Source organism: Acomys minous, assembly GCF_964271855.1.
Source record: "Acomys minous genome assembly, chromosome: 11".
Classification (NCBI taxonomy): Eukaryota; Metazoa; Chordata; class Mammalia; order Rodentia; family Muridae; genus Acomys; species Acomys minous.
Window position 1 is genome coordinate 3,682,288 of NC_140492.1, and position 14,695 is coordinate 3,696,982.

Genomic DNA, 14,695 nt, shown 5'->3' on the forward strand with positions numbered 1-14,695 from the left:
TGCATTTTTCCAGTGCCTAGCTATGCTGAATATAGTCTGTGGGCTCACTGGGCATTTGTGTGGCTTCTTCAGAGAGCTATCTGTAGTCCTTTGCCCATTTCTGCACAGGTTGGTCCTCACACCTCCTGGCTACTGATGCCCTGCAGCATGCATGGCTGGAACCCACTCTCTCCCGTTTTGTGGGTTATGTCTGACTTTCCATGCAGCAAGCCATGTTCAACAGCGACCACATTTCCATGCACATAGGACCCTGCCTGAACTACTGAAACCAGGCCAGCTCACTGGGGACCATGTCCCTGTGCCCTTCCTGACACTTGCTGCAAGAGCCTGACCAGGCTAACAGGCTACAGATGCCCCCTCCTGTGAGCCCAGACAGTCAATCGTAGGCAGACTGAGTTCCTACAGGACCCGTGCCTCAGCCGCAGGAACCTGAGGCCAGCAGTCAAGAAGCAGAGAGGGGCAGGGGACAGACTACACAACCTCAAACTCCACTGTATGCGTAGTTGTATACTTCTCCCAGCAAGACTGCACCTCTTAAGGGTCCCATCACCTGCCCAAACAGTGTCACCTTCTGAGAACCAAGCATTCAAACTCATGAACTTGTGGGGACATTTCTAATTCAAATTGCCGCAGCTCCAAAGATACTGTGTGTGTCACAGGCTGTGCAAAGACGCAGAAGAAACGCTCCCAGCTGCAGCTTGCACTACCACGCAACTTGGAGAGCTCTAGAGCTGTCATTTAGATCATCTCTCAGGTCCACACACATCGTAAGAAAGAGCTGCTAACCGGCACCAACGGCATTTCCTTCTGTAATTCCTCGGAACGCCTGCACGTGGACTCATGGGCACTGCTCACAGCTCACAGCTGCAGTGGTCCCTTCCCCCTGGACACAGTCCCTGTGATGTCACAGTCATTAAGCTGTCCTGGTCCCATCACCAGCCCTCCCTACACCGTACTCTCTTGCATGGTTTTGCCCTTCCTCTGGGCACCGACCAGGCCCCAACACCAGCCTCCGCTACTCTCCCAGTCCGTCCTCTTGGGTTTTTCTTTCAACTCTGTGCTGTTTCTGCCTACTCCCCATTCTCCCATGATGCACGTGGCCAGCACCCATCGCCTCAGATGAGGGAGCCCCACCAAGACCACCTTCTCTTCACACTCCCGAGGAGGCCTGGCTCCTTCTGCCTGTTTTTGAGGTCACTGATGTGGTGCGTGTATCTCCACTTTCCCCGCCACTAACCACAGCATCCAATTAACCACACACTGGCTCTTACAAGCACTAACTCAGGCAGGCATTCCGTCTTTGCCTTTCTTCCTGCCTCCCTTCGGTCTTCCTCTTAACTGCTCCCTTGACTGGTAACAAACGCTTCCGTCGTCTTATAGGCAGTGTGTACTCCTGGCTATAAAATTAGAGGTAGGCTTGACAACAGAGGCAGAATGTGCAATGCTAATCATAGCTCTGGTTTGTCTTGCTCCTAGACAGACGGCAGGTCACACCCACACTGCTCGGGACCCAGCTTCCTTCATCTCTTGACTTCTCAGCCCCCCCACATATGACAGAAAAGGCAAAGGTGTCAGAGGGATCCATGCCTGCTGTTCAAAAGCTTGGTCCTGAAGGTCATGCCCCAGTCTAGATGGAGTATGATTGTCCCTGAGGCCACCAGGTGACAGGACTCTGGCATAGAAGTAACAGGAGAAAGGGAGCCAAGTCACATGCTCTCAACAAGACGAAGTGTCTTAATTGGCAGCTCAGCTGTCTGACTCAAGCCAGAAGGAGGCAGCACTGAGCAGAGGTGACCAGGCTGTCAACACAGGGCACACCAAGCCTTCATCAATGTGGGGTGAGGCACCTACTGTGTCTCGTCCTCAATCAATCAATTCTGGATGTGACATGAAGCAGTTTTTATTTTCTCCTCTGATGCACAAGACTCTTAGGCCTGGAAGACTCTGAGATAGAGCCTCGGTCAAAACGTTTCTCAAATGAGGGGCAGATCTGTGCATAAGACAGTGAGCCTAATCAATGATGCAATCAAGGATTGGTGGTGCCTAACATAGCTTTGAATGTTCCTGAGAGGGCACCCAGACAACTCTTACCGTAGTCCATGCATTGGGGTGTTATCAAATGAGTGGGGTTAAGTGTGACCTCCAAAGTTAGTGGGTTTTAAGCCAACCATGAGCAAAAGCGTCTACTGGGCTGACGGAGGCTTCACTCAGCAGCTGGTCTTTCTTGTCTTTGTTAGTCATGCTGTTTGGTCCTCTCAGACCCTGCACATTTGAGCTTGGTCAGATCATAAGGCTCCCCGCTCTATAAACACAGTGGCCTGTGGTCTGGCATTTACGACAACGGTGTTGATAGATCTTGAAGGGGGATCAGAGGAAAATGCACTGATCTTTCTATAGGGGCGGCGATGGTTAATGCTGTCAACTGGGCAGGATCAAGAAATGCCTAGAAGACAAGCATCTGGGATCTGAAGACTCAGTTGCTTGGGGCAGATACCCACCTAAACCTGGGCAATGCCACCTCACGGGCTGGCATCATCAAAGCAAGAAGGCAGCTGACATGAGGCTCCATAAAGGGCGGGCAGTAACAAACACGAGATTCCACACATCTCTTTCCCTGACCGCGTGACCAGCTGCCACAGGCTCCTGCCATGTGCCTCCCCCAGCGTGATGACCGCACACTCCAACTGTGAGCAGCACAAACCCTTCCTTCCTGGGGCTTCGTCTGTCAGGTGTTTTGTCATAGTGAGGAGAAAAGTAATTGAATCGAAAGGTAACAACCAGGGGCCCAGAGTTTGTCTGCCTCTGGTTGCCTCGCTGTGATCTCTACCTTACTGAGCCCTGAACACAAAGAAGATGGGAATGTGGCGCTCACAGTTCCTGAGACTGTCTCAGCAGATACTCCGTCCAGCCTGCCCAGAGCACTAGCAGCTCCTCAGCCTTTCAGAGGCCTTCCTCAGTTCACGATAAACACCTGCAGCTGGGGCCAAGCCACCAAGTCAAAACAGCTTCCAGCTGGAGGCTGATGCCCCCTCCATGGTGGACCAAATATAAAACACCCAGAAGGCCGCTCAGAGGTGGCTAATACACAACCCTCTCCTTCCACTTCAGGGCTCAGAGAGACAGAGGTTCAGAGTGTCCATGCACCACACGGCCGGCCAGTGGTCCAGGCCTCAGCATGCTCCGGGCCCGCTGGGGACTCTGCGAGCTTGCCGGCAAAGCCCTCCCACGCTGCCATGGGTTGGTCTCTGTTGTCACCTAGATGCAATCCTATTTAGAGGCCACTGAGGAAGGGTGAGCAAGAACCAGGACCAGAAGCATCCTCCTGCATAAGGGCTTTGGCAGGGGGTAGGGATGGAGCCCTCCACCCACATACATAGCCTACCTGCAGCCCCTCCCTACTTCTGCGATCCAGGCCCAGCATCTGTTGTCTACACATTGAAGGACTATTGAGGCCAATGATCTGAGGACAAAGCTATCAAGTCACACAATAGGCTCTATACAGTCATTAGGTCCATCCTTGGGGAGGAGCCAAAAAACAGATCCATGCAATTAATGTTAAAGGGAACTAACCAATCATAAGCAAGGTTGAGCCACAGGGGAAGGGTCCCAGCTCTGGCTGCTTTCTTATTCAAAAGAGTGGCCAGCTTCGCTTCTCCGTGAAAAGGAAACTCAGGCACCACTAGCAAATGCTCAGCTGAAGGACCCAAGTGAAATCCTGGGGGAAGAAACTGCTCATAAAACTTTCAGCAGCTCTGAAATTACCAGCTAAACAAGTCATTGCAGGCAGCGGTTTCTATGCATTTAATAGCAGACTCCGGTCTAACACTCCCCTTGCCCCACTCTGCAGCAGAGAGAGAGCGCGTTCCTAATGCGTTGCTAACTGGTACCTTCTTCAAGAAGGCTATCAGAAGGAAATAGCTTCGCATGCCAAAGTGCAGATGCTCAAAGCCAAGACAGAGAGTGAACCAAATGTGTGAATACACAGAGAGAGAACATTGTGCCGTGCTTCTGTTTTAACCTTGGCATCGAACCAACCATTAAAGTATGAGGCATGCTTCCTTCCCCACAAAATCGAGAAAATGTTTGAGCGGTACTTAAAGAGCTTGCTCAAAATTCTTGCCCTCAATAGAAAGAAGCAAGTTATTGCAGAAGGGTGTTTAAGGGCATGCCATGTAGACCCGTGTCACCTGTGTGGCTTTGTGTCCCCCTGTAATGACCCCATGACTTGGCCCAGTGGGCATTTTGCAATGAAGAAGTGCAGGCTGTGAATTTGGATAGTTTGTTTGGAGACTGGAAGGCAAAGGTCAAGCTGTCTGCAGGGCTGGTTTCTGGAGATGTGTCTCTGTCTCTGTCGCTCTGTGTGTGTGGGGGGGGGTGGTAGGTGGGTGGGTGGGTGTGTCTGTGTCTCTCTCTTTTTCTATGTCTCTCTTTGTCTCTCTTCTCTGCCTTTGTCTGTTTCTCTCTCCCTCCCTCCTCCCTCCCTGTCTCTCTCTGTGTCTTTGGGATGGTGTCTTTTGCTCTGTGTGGCCTTCCACTTCTCCAAGCATCCCAATGTCTCTCTTCTCCTAAGGGCATGCTTGGTTTGAATTAGATTAGGCCCTGCTCAGCCTGTAACTATATCTTTGAAAGCTTGTATTCATGACTTCTCTCGTCACTGTGACAGGACACCTGAGGAAAGAAACTTAAAGGATGATGTTTCTTTTTGGCTCGAAGTTTTAAGGCATGGCAGAAAAAGCAAAAGCACCCAGCATCTCATTTGAACTTTGTTTTCTTTTCTTCAAACCGCCAGCTAACGTCCTGGAGGGTGATTCCATGGACCAGGACGTGGAAAGCCCAGTGGCCATTCACCAACCAAAGTTGCCAAAGCAGGCCAGGGACGACCTTCCAAGACACATCAGCCGAGACAGAACCAAGCGGAAAATCCAGAGGTACGTGAGGAAGGACGGGAAATGTAACGTCCACCACGGCAACGTGCGGGAGACGTACCGATACCTGACGGACATCTTCACCACCCTGGTGGACCTGAAGTGGAGGTTCAACCTGCTCATCTTTGTCATGGTCTACACAGTGACGTGGCTTTTCTTTGGGATGATCTGGTGGCTAATTGCATACATCCGAGGAGATATGGACCACATAGAAGACCCCTCATGGACTCCCTGTGTCACCAACCTCAATGGATTTGTCTCTGCTTTTTTATTTTCAATAGAGACAGAAACCACCATCGGTTATGGCTACCGAGTCATCACGGACAAGTGCCCCGAGGGGATTGTGCTCCTCTTAATCCAGTCTGTGTTGGGGTCCATCGTCAACGCATTCATGGTAGGGTGCATGTTTGTGAAAATATCCCAACCCAAGAAGAGGGCGGAGACATTGGTCTTTTCCACCCATGCAGTGATCTCCATGCGGGACGGGAAACTGTGCCTGATGTTCCGCGTGGGGGACTTGAGGAACTCCCACATCGTGGAGGCTTCCATCAGAGCCAAGCTGATCAAGTCCAAACAGACCTCAGAAGGGGAGTTCATCCCCCTCAACCAGACAGATATCAACGTGGGGTACTACACCGGGGACGACCGCCTCTTTTTGGTGTCGCCATTGATTATTAGCCACGAAATTAACCAACAGAGTCCCTTCTGGGAGATCTCCAAAGCCCAGCTGCCTAAAGAGGAACTGGAGATTGTGGTCATTCTGGAGGGGATGGTGGAAGCCACAGGTAAGACAGGGGGTTCACTCTGGGTTCTCTGCAGGAAATGCACTCAGGTGAAACTCTGATGTGAAATAATACGGTGCCCTCGTGTGTCCTGCAACTGTAAGTACGCACTCCAGGCTGTCTAGCCATTTCACTTTTCAATTCTTTTAATTTTAAGATCTGGTCGCCGTTGTCATTGCTGTTGTTTTTATCAGCATGAGTGTTTTGTCTGAGTGTGTGTATGTGCGCCACCTGCATGGCTGCTGCCAGTGGAGGCCACAAGAGGGCGCCAAGTTCCCTGGAACTGGAGTCACGGAAACAGTTGTGAGGCGCCATGTAGAAGGCTGGGAAACTGAACCAGGGTCCTCTGGGAGAGCAGCCAGTGCGCTAAACTGCTGGGCCACCTCTCCAGCTCCACATTTACCTTTGTAAAAAGCTATTTAAAGCTGGGCAGTGTTGGTGCAAACCTTTCATCCCAGCACTTTGGGAGGCAGAGGCAGGTGGATCTCTGTGAGTTTGAGGCCAGCCTGGTCTTTGCTCACATCAAAATTTCATACGCAGTCCATGTTCTGAGAGCAAAGTGTGTTCGGCCCACATTTACTGGCAGTATGCCACGAAACAGTCAGAAGTCTTGAACAGAGCTACAGGAAGCCTATGAATCCAATCCCTGCTGTTCACCTGTTCTTCTGAGTTCTGAACCACTGCTACCCAGCCTGGCTTCCCTTTTTGGCTACCAACCTGGCTTCCCCTCCCCCCTTTTTTTTCCTCCGCACAGCCTGTCTTGTGTTTAGAAGCCTCCAACTTTGAAGCTTCAGGTTGGTCTGTCATGGGAAAAATGTATACTGTGTGGGTCAGCCCAATTCTTCACTAACCTGGTACCCTTTTCTAAACGAAAGTCCTGTACTTCTGTCTTGTTGTCTCCTACAGCAAAAGGAGGCAAAGCCACAGCTCCAACCAAGTAGTTCTTACAGGGAAGGGCAACTTGTCCAGTAAGTGTTTAGAGCTCAGCAAACTGAAAATGTGGGTCTCTGGTCCAGGGCTTTGCTTTTCACAGAACAAGCAGAATTTTAAAGAATAAAAATATATACTTGGCCCTCAGTGTCTAAGGAAGCCATATTCATGGATTCCACCAGCCATGGATTCAACACATTACAAAAAAAAAATCTGGTATTGATGCCAGGTAGTGGTGGTGCACACCTTTAATCCCAGCACTTTTGAGCCAGAGGCAGGTGGATCTCTGTGAGTTCGGGGCCAGCCTGGTCTACAGAGCCAACCCCAGGACAGCCAGAGCGGTTACACGGAGCAACCCTGTCTCAATAAGTTAAAAAAAAAAAAAGAAGAAGAAGAAGAAGCATCTGGCAATGATCACTTTCCCAGCATTTGCCATTATTTCCTAAATAATACAGTATAAATATTTAACATGGTGCTGGGCATTATAAGTAATCTAAAGATGATCTAAATATGTGGATACGTGTGTGTCTATGCAAACACTACTATTTTGTAAGAGGGACTTAAGCATTTGACGGCCTGGGTGTCCTTTGGGAGTCCTGGGATCCCTGCCTTCTGGATATGAGGGGTTTAGCTCACACCTGCTCTGGAGCCAGGCACAAGCCTGTAAGCGGGGTATGCAAAAAGGAGTGAGAAACTGACTCCCCCCTCACGTTGGGGGGGAACCAGGGTGGGGGGGGGGGCAGCTGCTGCTCCAGCCTGCACTGCCATAGGAAAGACCATCGCTTACCTCTAAGTCACAAGCTCTTGGTTCCTAAAAGACTTCAGTCTGTATTCCGACCCAGAGCCCTGGCTGTGTGCTGTAGAACTCTAAGTAGGTACTGCAGGCAGTAGCGGGGCTAGCGGCACCTGTTCTCCTGAGGGAAAATTAACTGGAGCAAAGGAGAACTAAGGAGAAGAAAGGGGGCGCGGTGAGAGAAGAGGAAAAGAAGGAGGAAAGGGGAGGGAAGGGGGTAGAAAAGGAACGGGGGAAAGGAGGAAGGAACAGATGAGAAAGGAGGAAGAGGTTGAAGTAAAGAGGAAAGGGAGGGATTGAGGGCAGTGAGGAAAGAAACAAGAAGGGGTGGGTTCCCCCCGAGATAGGGAACTCGGCCACTCTCAGGCAGACCAGCAGCCTGGTCAGCACTCTGGGGAGCACAGGGACTCCCCCTAGTGGTGTCTGCGAGACACAGCCTCCAGCAGCAGGTGCTGGCCATTGCAGAGGGTCCTTCCCACTGGACAGGGCTTGTTCCTGTGTGGGGCCTATGCACAGGAGAATCCAAGCCCCTGGCTCGCAGCGCCAGCGCCAGTCCCTGGCTCCCAGCGCCACGCCCCTGGCTCCCAGCACCACGCCCCTGGCTCCCAGCACCACGCCCCTGGCTCCCAGCGCCAGCTCCAGCCCCGCCTCCACATAGCAGCAGCCAAGCTCTGCGCTCCCTCCAACCGAAGCCCGGCCTCAAAAAATAAATGAATCTGAGCGAGAAAATCGTTTATGCACCGTCCCCGGGGTAGACCTTGTCTTTCTGATGACAGCTTATGTGGAACAAGACTATCTGCAGTGAGAAACTCCTTTTTATGGTAATTAACAGTGATATTTGCCTGGAAGCATTCTCGTCTTTCTGGGGTTCTTAGCCACACCTGGGTAGTTGCCAGCAAAAAGAATCAAACTCTCTACCACTCATGAGAAAAAGCAGCCAGTATTGATTTTCTTTTTAAATATATACTTTATATACTTAAATGCAGATATATAGTTAAATACATACATAAACATACACACATATGTATGTATTATATGCATATAGACAGTATATATGCATATGTATGTTTGTGTGTATATATGTATACATAGTCACATATAAGGTATATATGTACACACACACACACACACACACACACACACACATTGTTTCCTACCTTCTAGTTAGAAGAAGAAAGGTGTTCTAGAATGTTCTGGGGGGTGTTTGGAAGCTGAACATGTCTTGGCCCTTTCCATGTGGGTTTCCTACTGCTTAGTACCTCCCACAGAACTCATTTCTGAAACTTCAGCAAGACGTGTTCTTTGAAAATGAAAACCACAATTGGGATTTACAGGCAATTAAAGACAGGGAAAAAATTTAAAGAGAAAAAAAATGTTTCAGTGTCTCAAAGGCACAGAAAAAGAAAAATGTACAGACTGGAGGAAACGAATTGAGAAGGTTCCGGCTACTCACTGGCACGCAGGGCTGGAGCGTGCCGGCCGAGAACAGCTTTCCAAGAGCTCAAGGCTTCTCTCAAAAGTGTCCCCCCAGCCCAGAGAGATGGCTCAGAGCCTAAGAGGACTAGATGTTCTCGCAGAGGACCCAGCTGCAATTCCCAGCACCCACACGGTGGCTCGTGACTATCTGCAACCCCAGCTGCAGGGATCCATCGTCCTCCTCTGGGCTCCAAGTACACTGCACATGTGTAGTAACTCCTGGGTCGCCCCCTACCATAACCTCCTCATAGCATTTTGTCTTTTTTTTAATTTGTTCAATAACCTCTGAGTCTAATCAGTGCTGTACCCCCTGAAGCCCTGGGGGAGGGCGGGACTGGCTCTCTCTTCCCCTGATGTCCTCAATTGCCAACAGCTCCTGAACCAGAGCAGGGCCTTGTGGGCCCCTCCCCCACCCGCGCTGGACTGCTGACCAGCTTGGTCTTGTGCAGCCTTTGTGCAGACAACCCAGCCGCGTGGGTTCTCGAGGGCAACAGTCCTGTCACGTCACGTCCAGGAGACACCGTCTCACAGACATTCTCCCAGATCTCTGGCTCCTACAATGTTTCCATTCTACTCCATCGTCCTGGAGTTGTGGGTCTCACAGATGTCCTGTCTGTGGCAGAGCGCTCCACAGTCACGGCCACTTAGTCTCTGCACTTGGACCATCAGCATGCCCTTTCCGTCACAGACATCGTGGGCTCTCAGTGACGTTAACAAATTCTAGATGCCTGAGTTGTCTTGCAAGTGACCTGACCTACCAAGGTCTGGGGCGTGCTGGGAGCTCAGCTAGTGGGACAGGCAGCAAGGTCTGGGGCATGCTGGGAGCTCAGCTAGTGGGACAGGCAGCAAGGTCTGGGGCATGCTGGGAACTCAGTTAGTGGGACAGGCAGCAAGGTCTGGGGCGTGCTGGGCACTCAGCTAGTGGGACAGGCAGCAAGGTCTGGGGCGTGCTGGGAGCTCAGCTAGTGGGACAGGCAGCAAGGGCGGCACAGTGATAACTTCGTGAGATCCTCATGTTCCAATAGCAGTTGTACTGCAGACTCCAATTCCGCCCCAGAAAATGAAATCAAGAGTTGCCGGGCCACGGTGGCACACACCTTTAATCCCAGCACTTGGGAGGCAGAGGCAGGCAGATCGCTGTGAGTTCAAGGCCAGCCTGGTCTACAAAGCGAGTCGAGGACAGCCAAGGCTACACAGAGAAACCCTGTCTTGAAAAATACTGAGAGAGAGAGAGAGAGAGAGAGAGAGAGAGAGAGAGACAGAGACAGAGACAGAGAGACAGAGAGACAGAGACAGAGTGAGTCATGGGTTGTGCCCTGCTTGCCTAACACACTAGAGACTGGCTGGATCCCCAGCACCACATAAAACTGGGAGTGGTGGTACACGCCTGTAACCCCAACACTGCTACAGAAGAGGCAGATGCATCAGAAGTCCAAGGTCATTATCCACGCTACCCCGTGAACCTTCAGGACAGCACGGGATACAGGAGAGAGGGAGGGAGGGGAAGAGAGAATGGCAAAAGCCCCTGGGAGGCAGGAAGCAAGCCTTGTCTACGCTTAATGCCATGAAGGGATGCCATCAAAGTCCAGCTGACACCCGTAAAGGACAGGCACACATTCTCCAAGGACTGCTTGGTCCTGGTCCTGCCTGTAGTCCAGGGGACGGGAGGGTGATGGAGGCAACCTCCTGAGAAACTTCCAGTCATGTGATTCTATTTTTGAGCATAAATCAAACCCTGGAAAATTCTGGCATCAGCCACCCAGACACCCCGGAGCTGGCTGTGTGTCATCTGCAAATATATTTTTGAAGGGGCCTTTATGTCCCCAGCACATGGGCAATTTTGAGGTACTGCTGTTTACAGAAGGTTTCTTAGCTACGTAAACAACGCTCAGCAGCTGTGGCGAATGCGCGTTAAAATAGTAGAGCATTCATACAGACTGTTATTTATAGAGGGCAAATGGGCCTCGCAGCTAGAAGACAGCCACCCAGCGCCGGGCCCAGGGCCAACCGATGCCTCATTGTAGCCTTTCTGACTGAACTTCCATATTTACCCCGAGGGGATTATGGAGCGATGACAGGCGGCCTGGCCCAATACCCCGAGCGTGTGCCTCGGTGGCACAAACCTCCACTAAGCATTTTTCAGTCTGGACTTCACACTTTTTATTCTAAAAACTGTACAAACTGATAGAAAAATGAGCCAAACTATGTCATAAATCCCTGGGTGCCTGCCAGTTGGTTCCGATAATTGTCAATTCAGGACCAAACATGCTCCATCTCCATTGTCACTAAAATTCTCCAGCATCGCACGACTTTAGCTATAAATGTCTTAGTCCTTCCATACAAAAGATAAAGATTTTATTTTTCATAGATAAGTGTATTGTATTTTGATTAACTAGTTGATTGACTGATGATTGTCTGGGGCGGGGGGGGGGGGGGTGAGGGCGGGTTTCAGAGTATACGCTGCAGCACAGGTATAGAGATCAGAGGACAACTTCCGGGAGTTGGTCCTCTCCTCCTGCCACGTGGGTTCCACACAGCTAGCACGTTCCCTGCTCAACAATCTCACCAGTGGGAGACTGGGGTCGGGATGGGGGGCTGGGGGCGTGGCTTACGGGGCAAAGTGAGTTCTGCGCAAGCTTGTAGTCCTGAGTTCAGATCTTCAGAGCACACCTCAAGCTGGAGGAACTGGTGTGAATCTTAATCCTAGAGCTCCTAAAGCCGCCTGGGAGACAAGAGCGTGGCCTGACTCTCACGGCCCAGCTAGCCTAGTGTATATGCAGAGAAACAGCAAAGAGAACCTGTCCCAAACAAGACAGGAGGACAAGCGCCATGAACGTGTGCGTATGATGCGTGCGCAGGCGCAGGGGAGGGGGCGGGAATTCAAGCATGGTTAACTCAGTGTAGCTGGGGAAGGTCTCTTCTCAGCCCTGGGGTCTTTTACTTCTTTTTCCATCTGTGATTTTTGTTTCTTCCCTGTAAGCTTCCCCCCCCCTGTCCCCAGCAAAGAGAACATACTAAAGTTTCACAAACTGCAGAAAACTGGAGAGAACAAAACACAGGACGGAGCTTGCTGTATACCACCCCGTGTCGGTCCGTCTACATCTGCAGGCCCTGCATTTAAAGAGTCAGTACATAGACATTTAAATTTTTTTTTGAGAAAAATGCATCTGTTGTAAACACTCAGAGACTACTTCTCGTCGTTATCACACACGATACAGTATAGATGCTATTTCTGTGCCGTTGACATTATGTGAGATATTATAAGCAGTCTAGAGAATATTTAGCATATGGGAAGATATGTGTAGGTTCTATGCAAATTCTATACCAAAATATGTTTATCTATTAATATCTTTATGAGGACTTGAGCTCCTGTGGATACAGTTACCCCCCCGACCCCACCCCCTCCCACCCGCCCAAGACCTCCAAAAGCCGTTCTTTCCGGCAACACGCAGACCAGGCAGCAGGACCACTTTTTGTGTAACCAAGGAGGCTAGGAAAGCTCTGGAGACGGAGGAGTCTGCCGCTCCGCCCCCTCAGGATGTATTCATGTAAAAAGGCCTATCACAGAGCATGGGGCTTCTGAGACAAACTCTTCACCCAGCTCTTGATTTAAGGGTGAGGAAAAAGTTTCCAAATCCAAGAAGCCGATGTGGCTGAGGTTAAGTAGGCACTTAGAGGGCAGGTCTCTGGGGCTCGAGGGACTGGTACTGATGCTGAGCTCTCTGAGTGGGGTTCTGGGCATCATCGTTTCTGTGGTTCATGAAGATGCTACAGAGAAATGTACCCAGAAGAGTGAACTAGTATTTAAATGTGGAAACGTCAGGCATCAATCAGTGCGCTCTCATCTTTTCTCCCTCGGTTTTTCTTTAAGGTTCCTTTGTTGGTTTCCCAACTTAATCAATTCTCTTTAAAACCCCTGATGAGATTTGTAACAACCATATATTAAAACAAGATGTGTTGGTGTGCGGCAGCTCTGAAATCGAAGTTAAGCATTGTCTATAGGAACCCCTGAGAGACCCGCTGCTGCTGCTGGGCCTCGATTCCAAGAACTGTTTTTATTTGCTGTAATCAAAATGCCAGTCTGCTCTGATAGGAGAGGGTACTGAGACTGAGTGTGAGGGAGAGCAGGCACCCCGCAGGGCTGAGAGCTGGTGGGGCAGCTCTCCTATATGCCCTCGTCGGGCTCAGTCACCGGAGCCCTCATCATGACCAAGCCTTAGTTCCGTCCTGGGCAGGCCATTGCCTCCAGATTTTCCACTGGTTTTTGTTTGTTGTTGTTTTCTTTTCTTTTTCTTTTAAGAGCTGTCAGCCCAGTTACCTCATCTGGGGAGGAAGTTAAGTGATAAGATCTTAAATGCTAAGCGGGTGAGTGAAAGCCCTCTGCAAAGAGAGACACCTTTGCTAAGCCCCTACTGAGAGAGATCGTAGGACAGTCACAGAAGGTCAGAGTGTCACTTCCATTCGGAGAGACCCACCCATCCTCTTAGTGCTCTACTCATCTACCAAAATTTCTTTCCAAGGTATTGGTATCAGCTATCCCAGGAGTCGCTTTGCTGTGTAGAAACGGCCCCGCCCCCAGAAGAGGGTGAAGCCAGCAGTCTTACAGCTGGGGAGTCTGTGTGTGACCTTGCTCCCTGTCCTGTGTGAGGCTGAGGCAGTGGAGTATCTGCACACAGAGATTGGGGCTTGCCACGCCCTCTCTTCTAAAACAAAACATTGTGAGAGACCTAACACAGCCGCTGCTGCAAACATTTCTCAGGGCTGGGGAAAAGGCTTGGTCCATAAAGTGCTTGAGGACTTGGCCTGGATCTCTAACATGCATGTAAGAAGCCATGTGTGGTAGGCCACACTTCATCCCAGAGTTGGGAAGGTGAGACACGCAGGTTCCTGGAGCTCGTAAGCTCAGCCCAAGGAGAGGCTCTGTCTACAAAAGAGAGGTGGGTAGCTCCTGAGGAATGACAGCCAACGTTGACCTCTGGCATCTATCCCATCTGCACACACACAGGCAGTAAACACATAAATACACACACAATTGTGTGCATACACATATACACACATACATACGCACATATACACATGTATACATACACAAACATAGACAGACACACACACACTTGCAATTACAAACAATACAAATTCTCATACTTCAGAGGGCACTGGCAGAATTCCATAACTCAAAAAGTAAGGAGGCATCAAGATTACCATAAATGATTTTGGTTGAAAAGACTAAAATACTAGGTAAAATATTTCATTATTAAAACACCCTTACCTGAAAATTACTGTTCTTCTTTCTCCAAATGGACTATGCAGAGATCCACAGGTAGCTGCCCAGGAGCTATTAGTGATGGTCACATGGTATGCACAACATGGAGTTCATCCCAAGGCCACACCGGGCCAGTGTCCAAACCAACCATGACCCAGATGCTGACCAGCACGCTTATCTTACAAAGAGACAACGGCGCTCCCACTGGGAGGTGGCTGTCAAGTGCTGCAGTGTCTCTAATCACCACACCCTTAAGTCAGGGAAGTCTTTTACTTCCTATGAGTGCTGACAGCAGATGACCAAGGAAACAATTCAACCTGACAATTTCTAAATGCCCAGAAGAGAATCGCTGGGGGAAACTGCAGCAAATTATTGATGAATACGCATGTGAGCACACACTCCTGCAAAACAACTCCACAGCCAGAAGTGCCTCTCAGTTAGCCAAGCCCTGACACCCACCTTTGGCCCTGTCTGTTAGTTACTTAGCTTCTTTCTGAGAACCACGTCCCGGCCACAGGCCTGCTCA

General features: G+C 50.3%; 1 protein-coding gene across 3 annotated transcripts in view; it reads left to right on the top strand.

Annotated features, from left to right (window-relative positions):
• Positions 1 to 14,695, top strand: part of KCNJ6 (potassium inwardly rectifying channel subfamily J member 6) — a 238,041-nt gene that overhangs the window by 151,628 nt on the left and 71,718 nt on the right. For all 3 annotated transcript variants that reach the window (XM_084802333.1, XM_084802332.1, XM_084802334.1), the window contains exon 3: positions 4,790 to 5,710. In XM_084802333.1, coding sequence (XP_084658459.1) covers positions 4,790 to 5,710 — 921 coding nt within the window. The remainder of the gene's footprint in view (positions 1 to 4,789; positions 5,711 to 14,695) is intronic.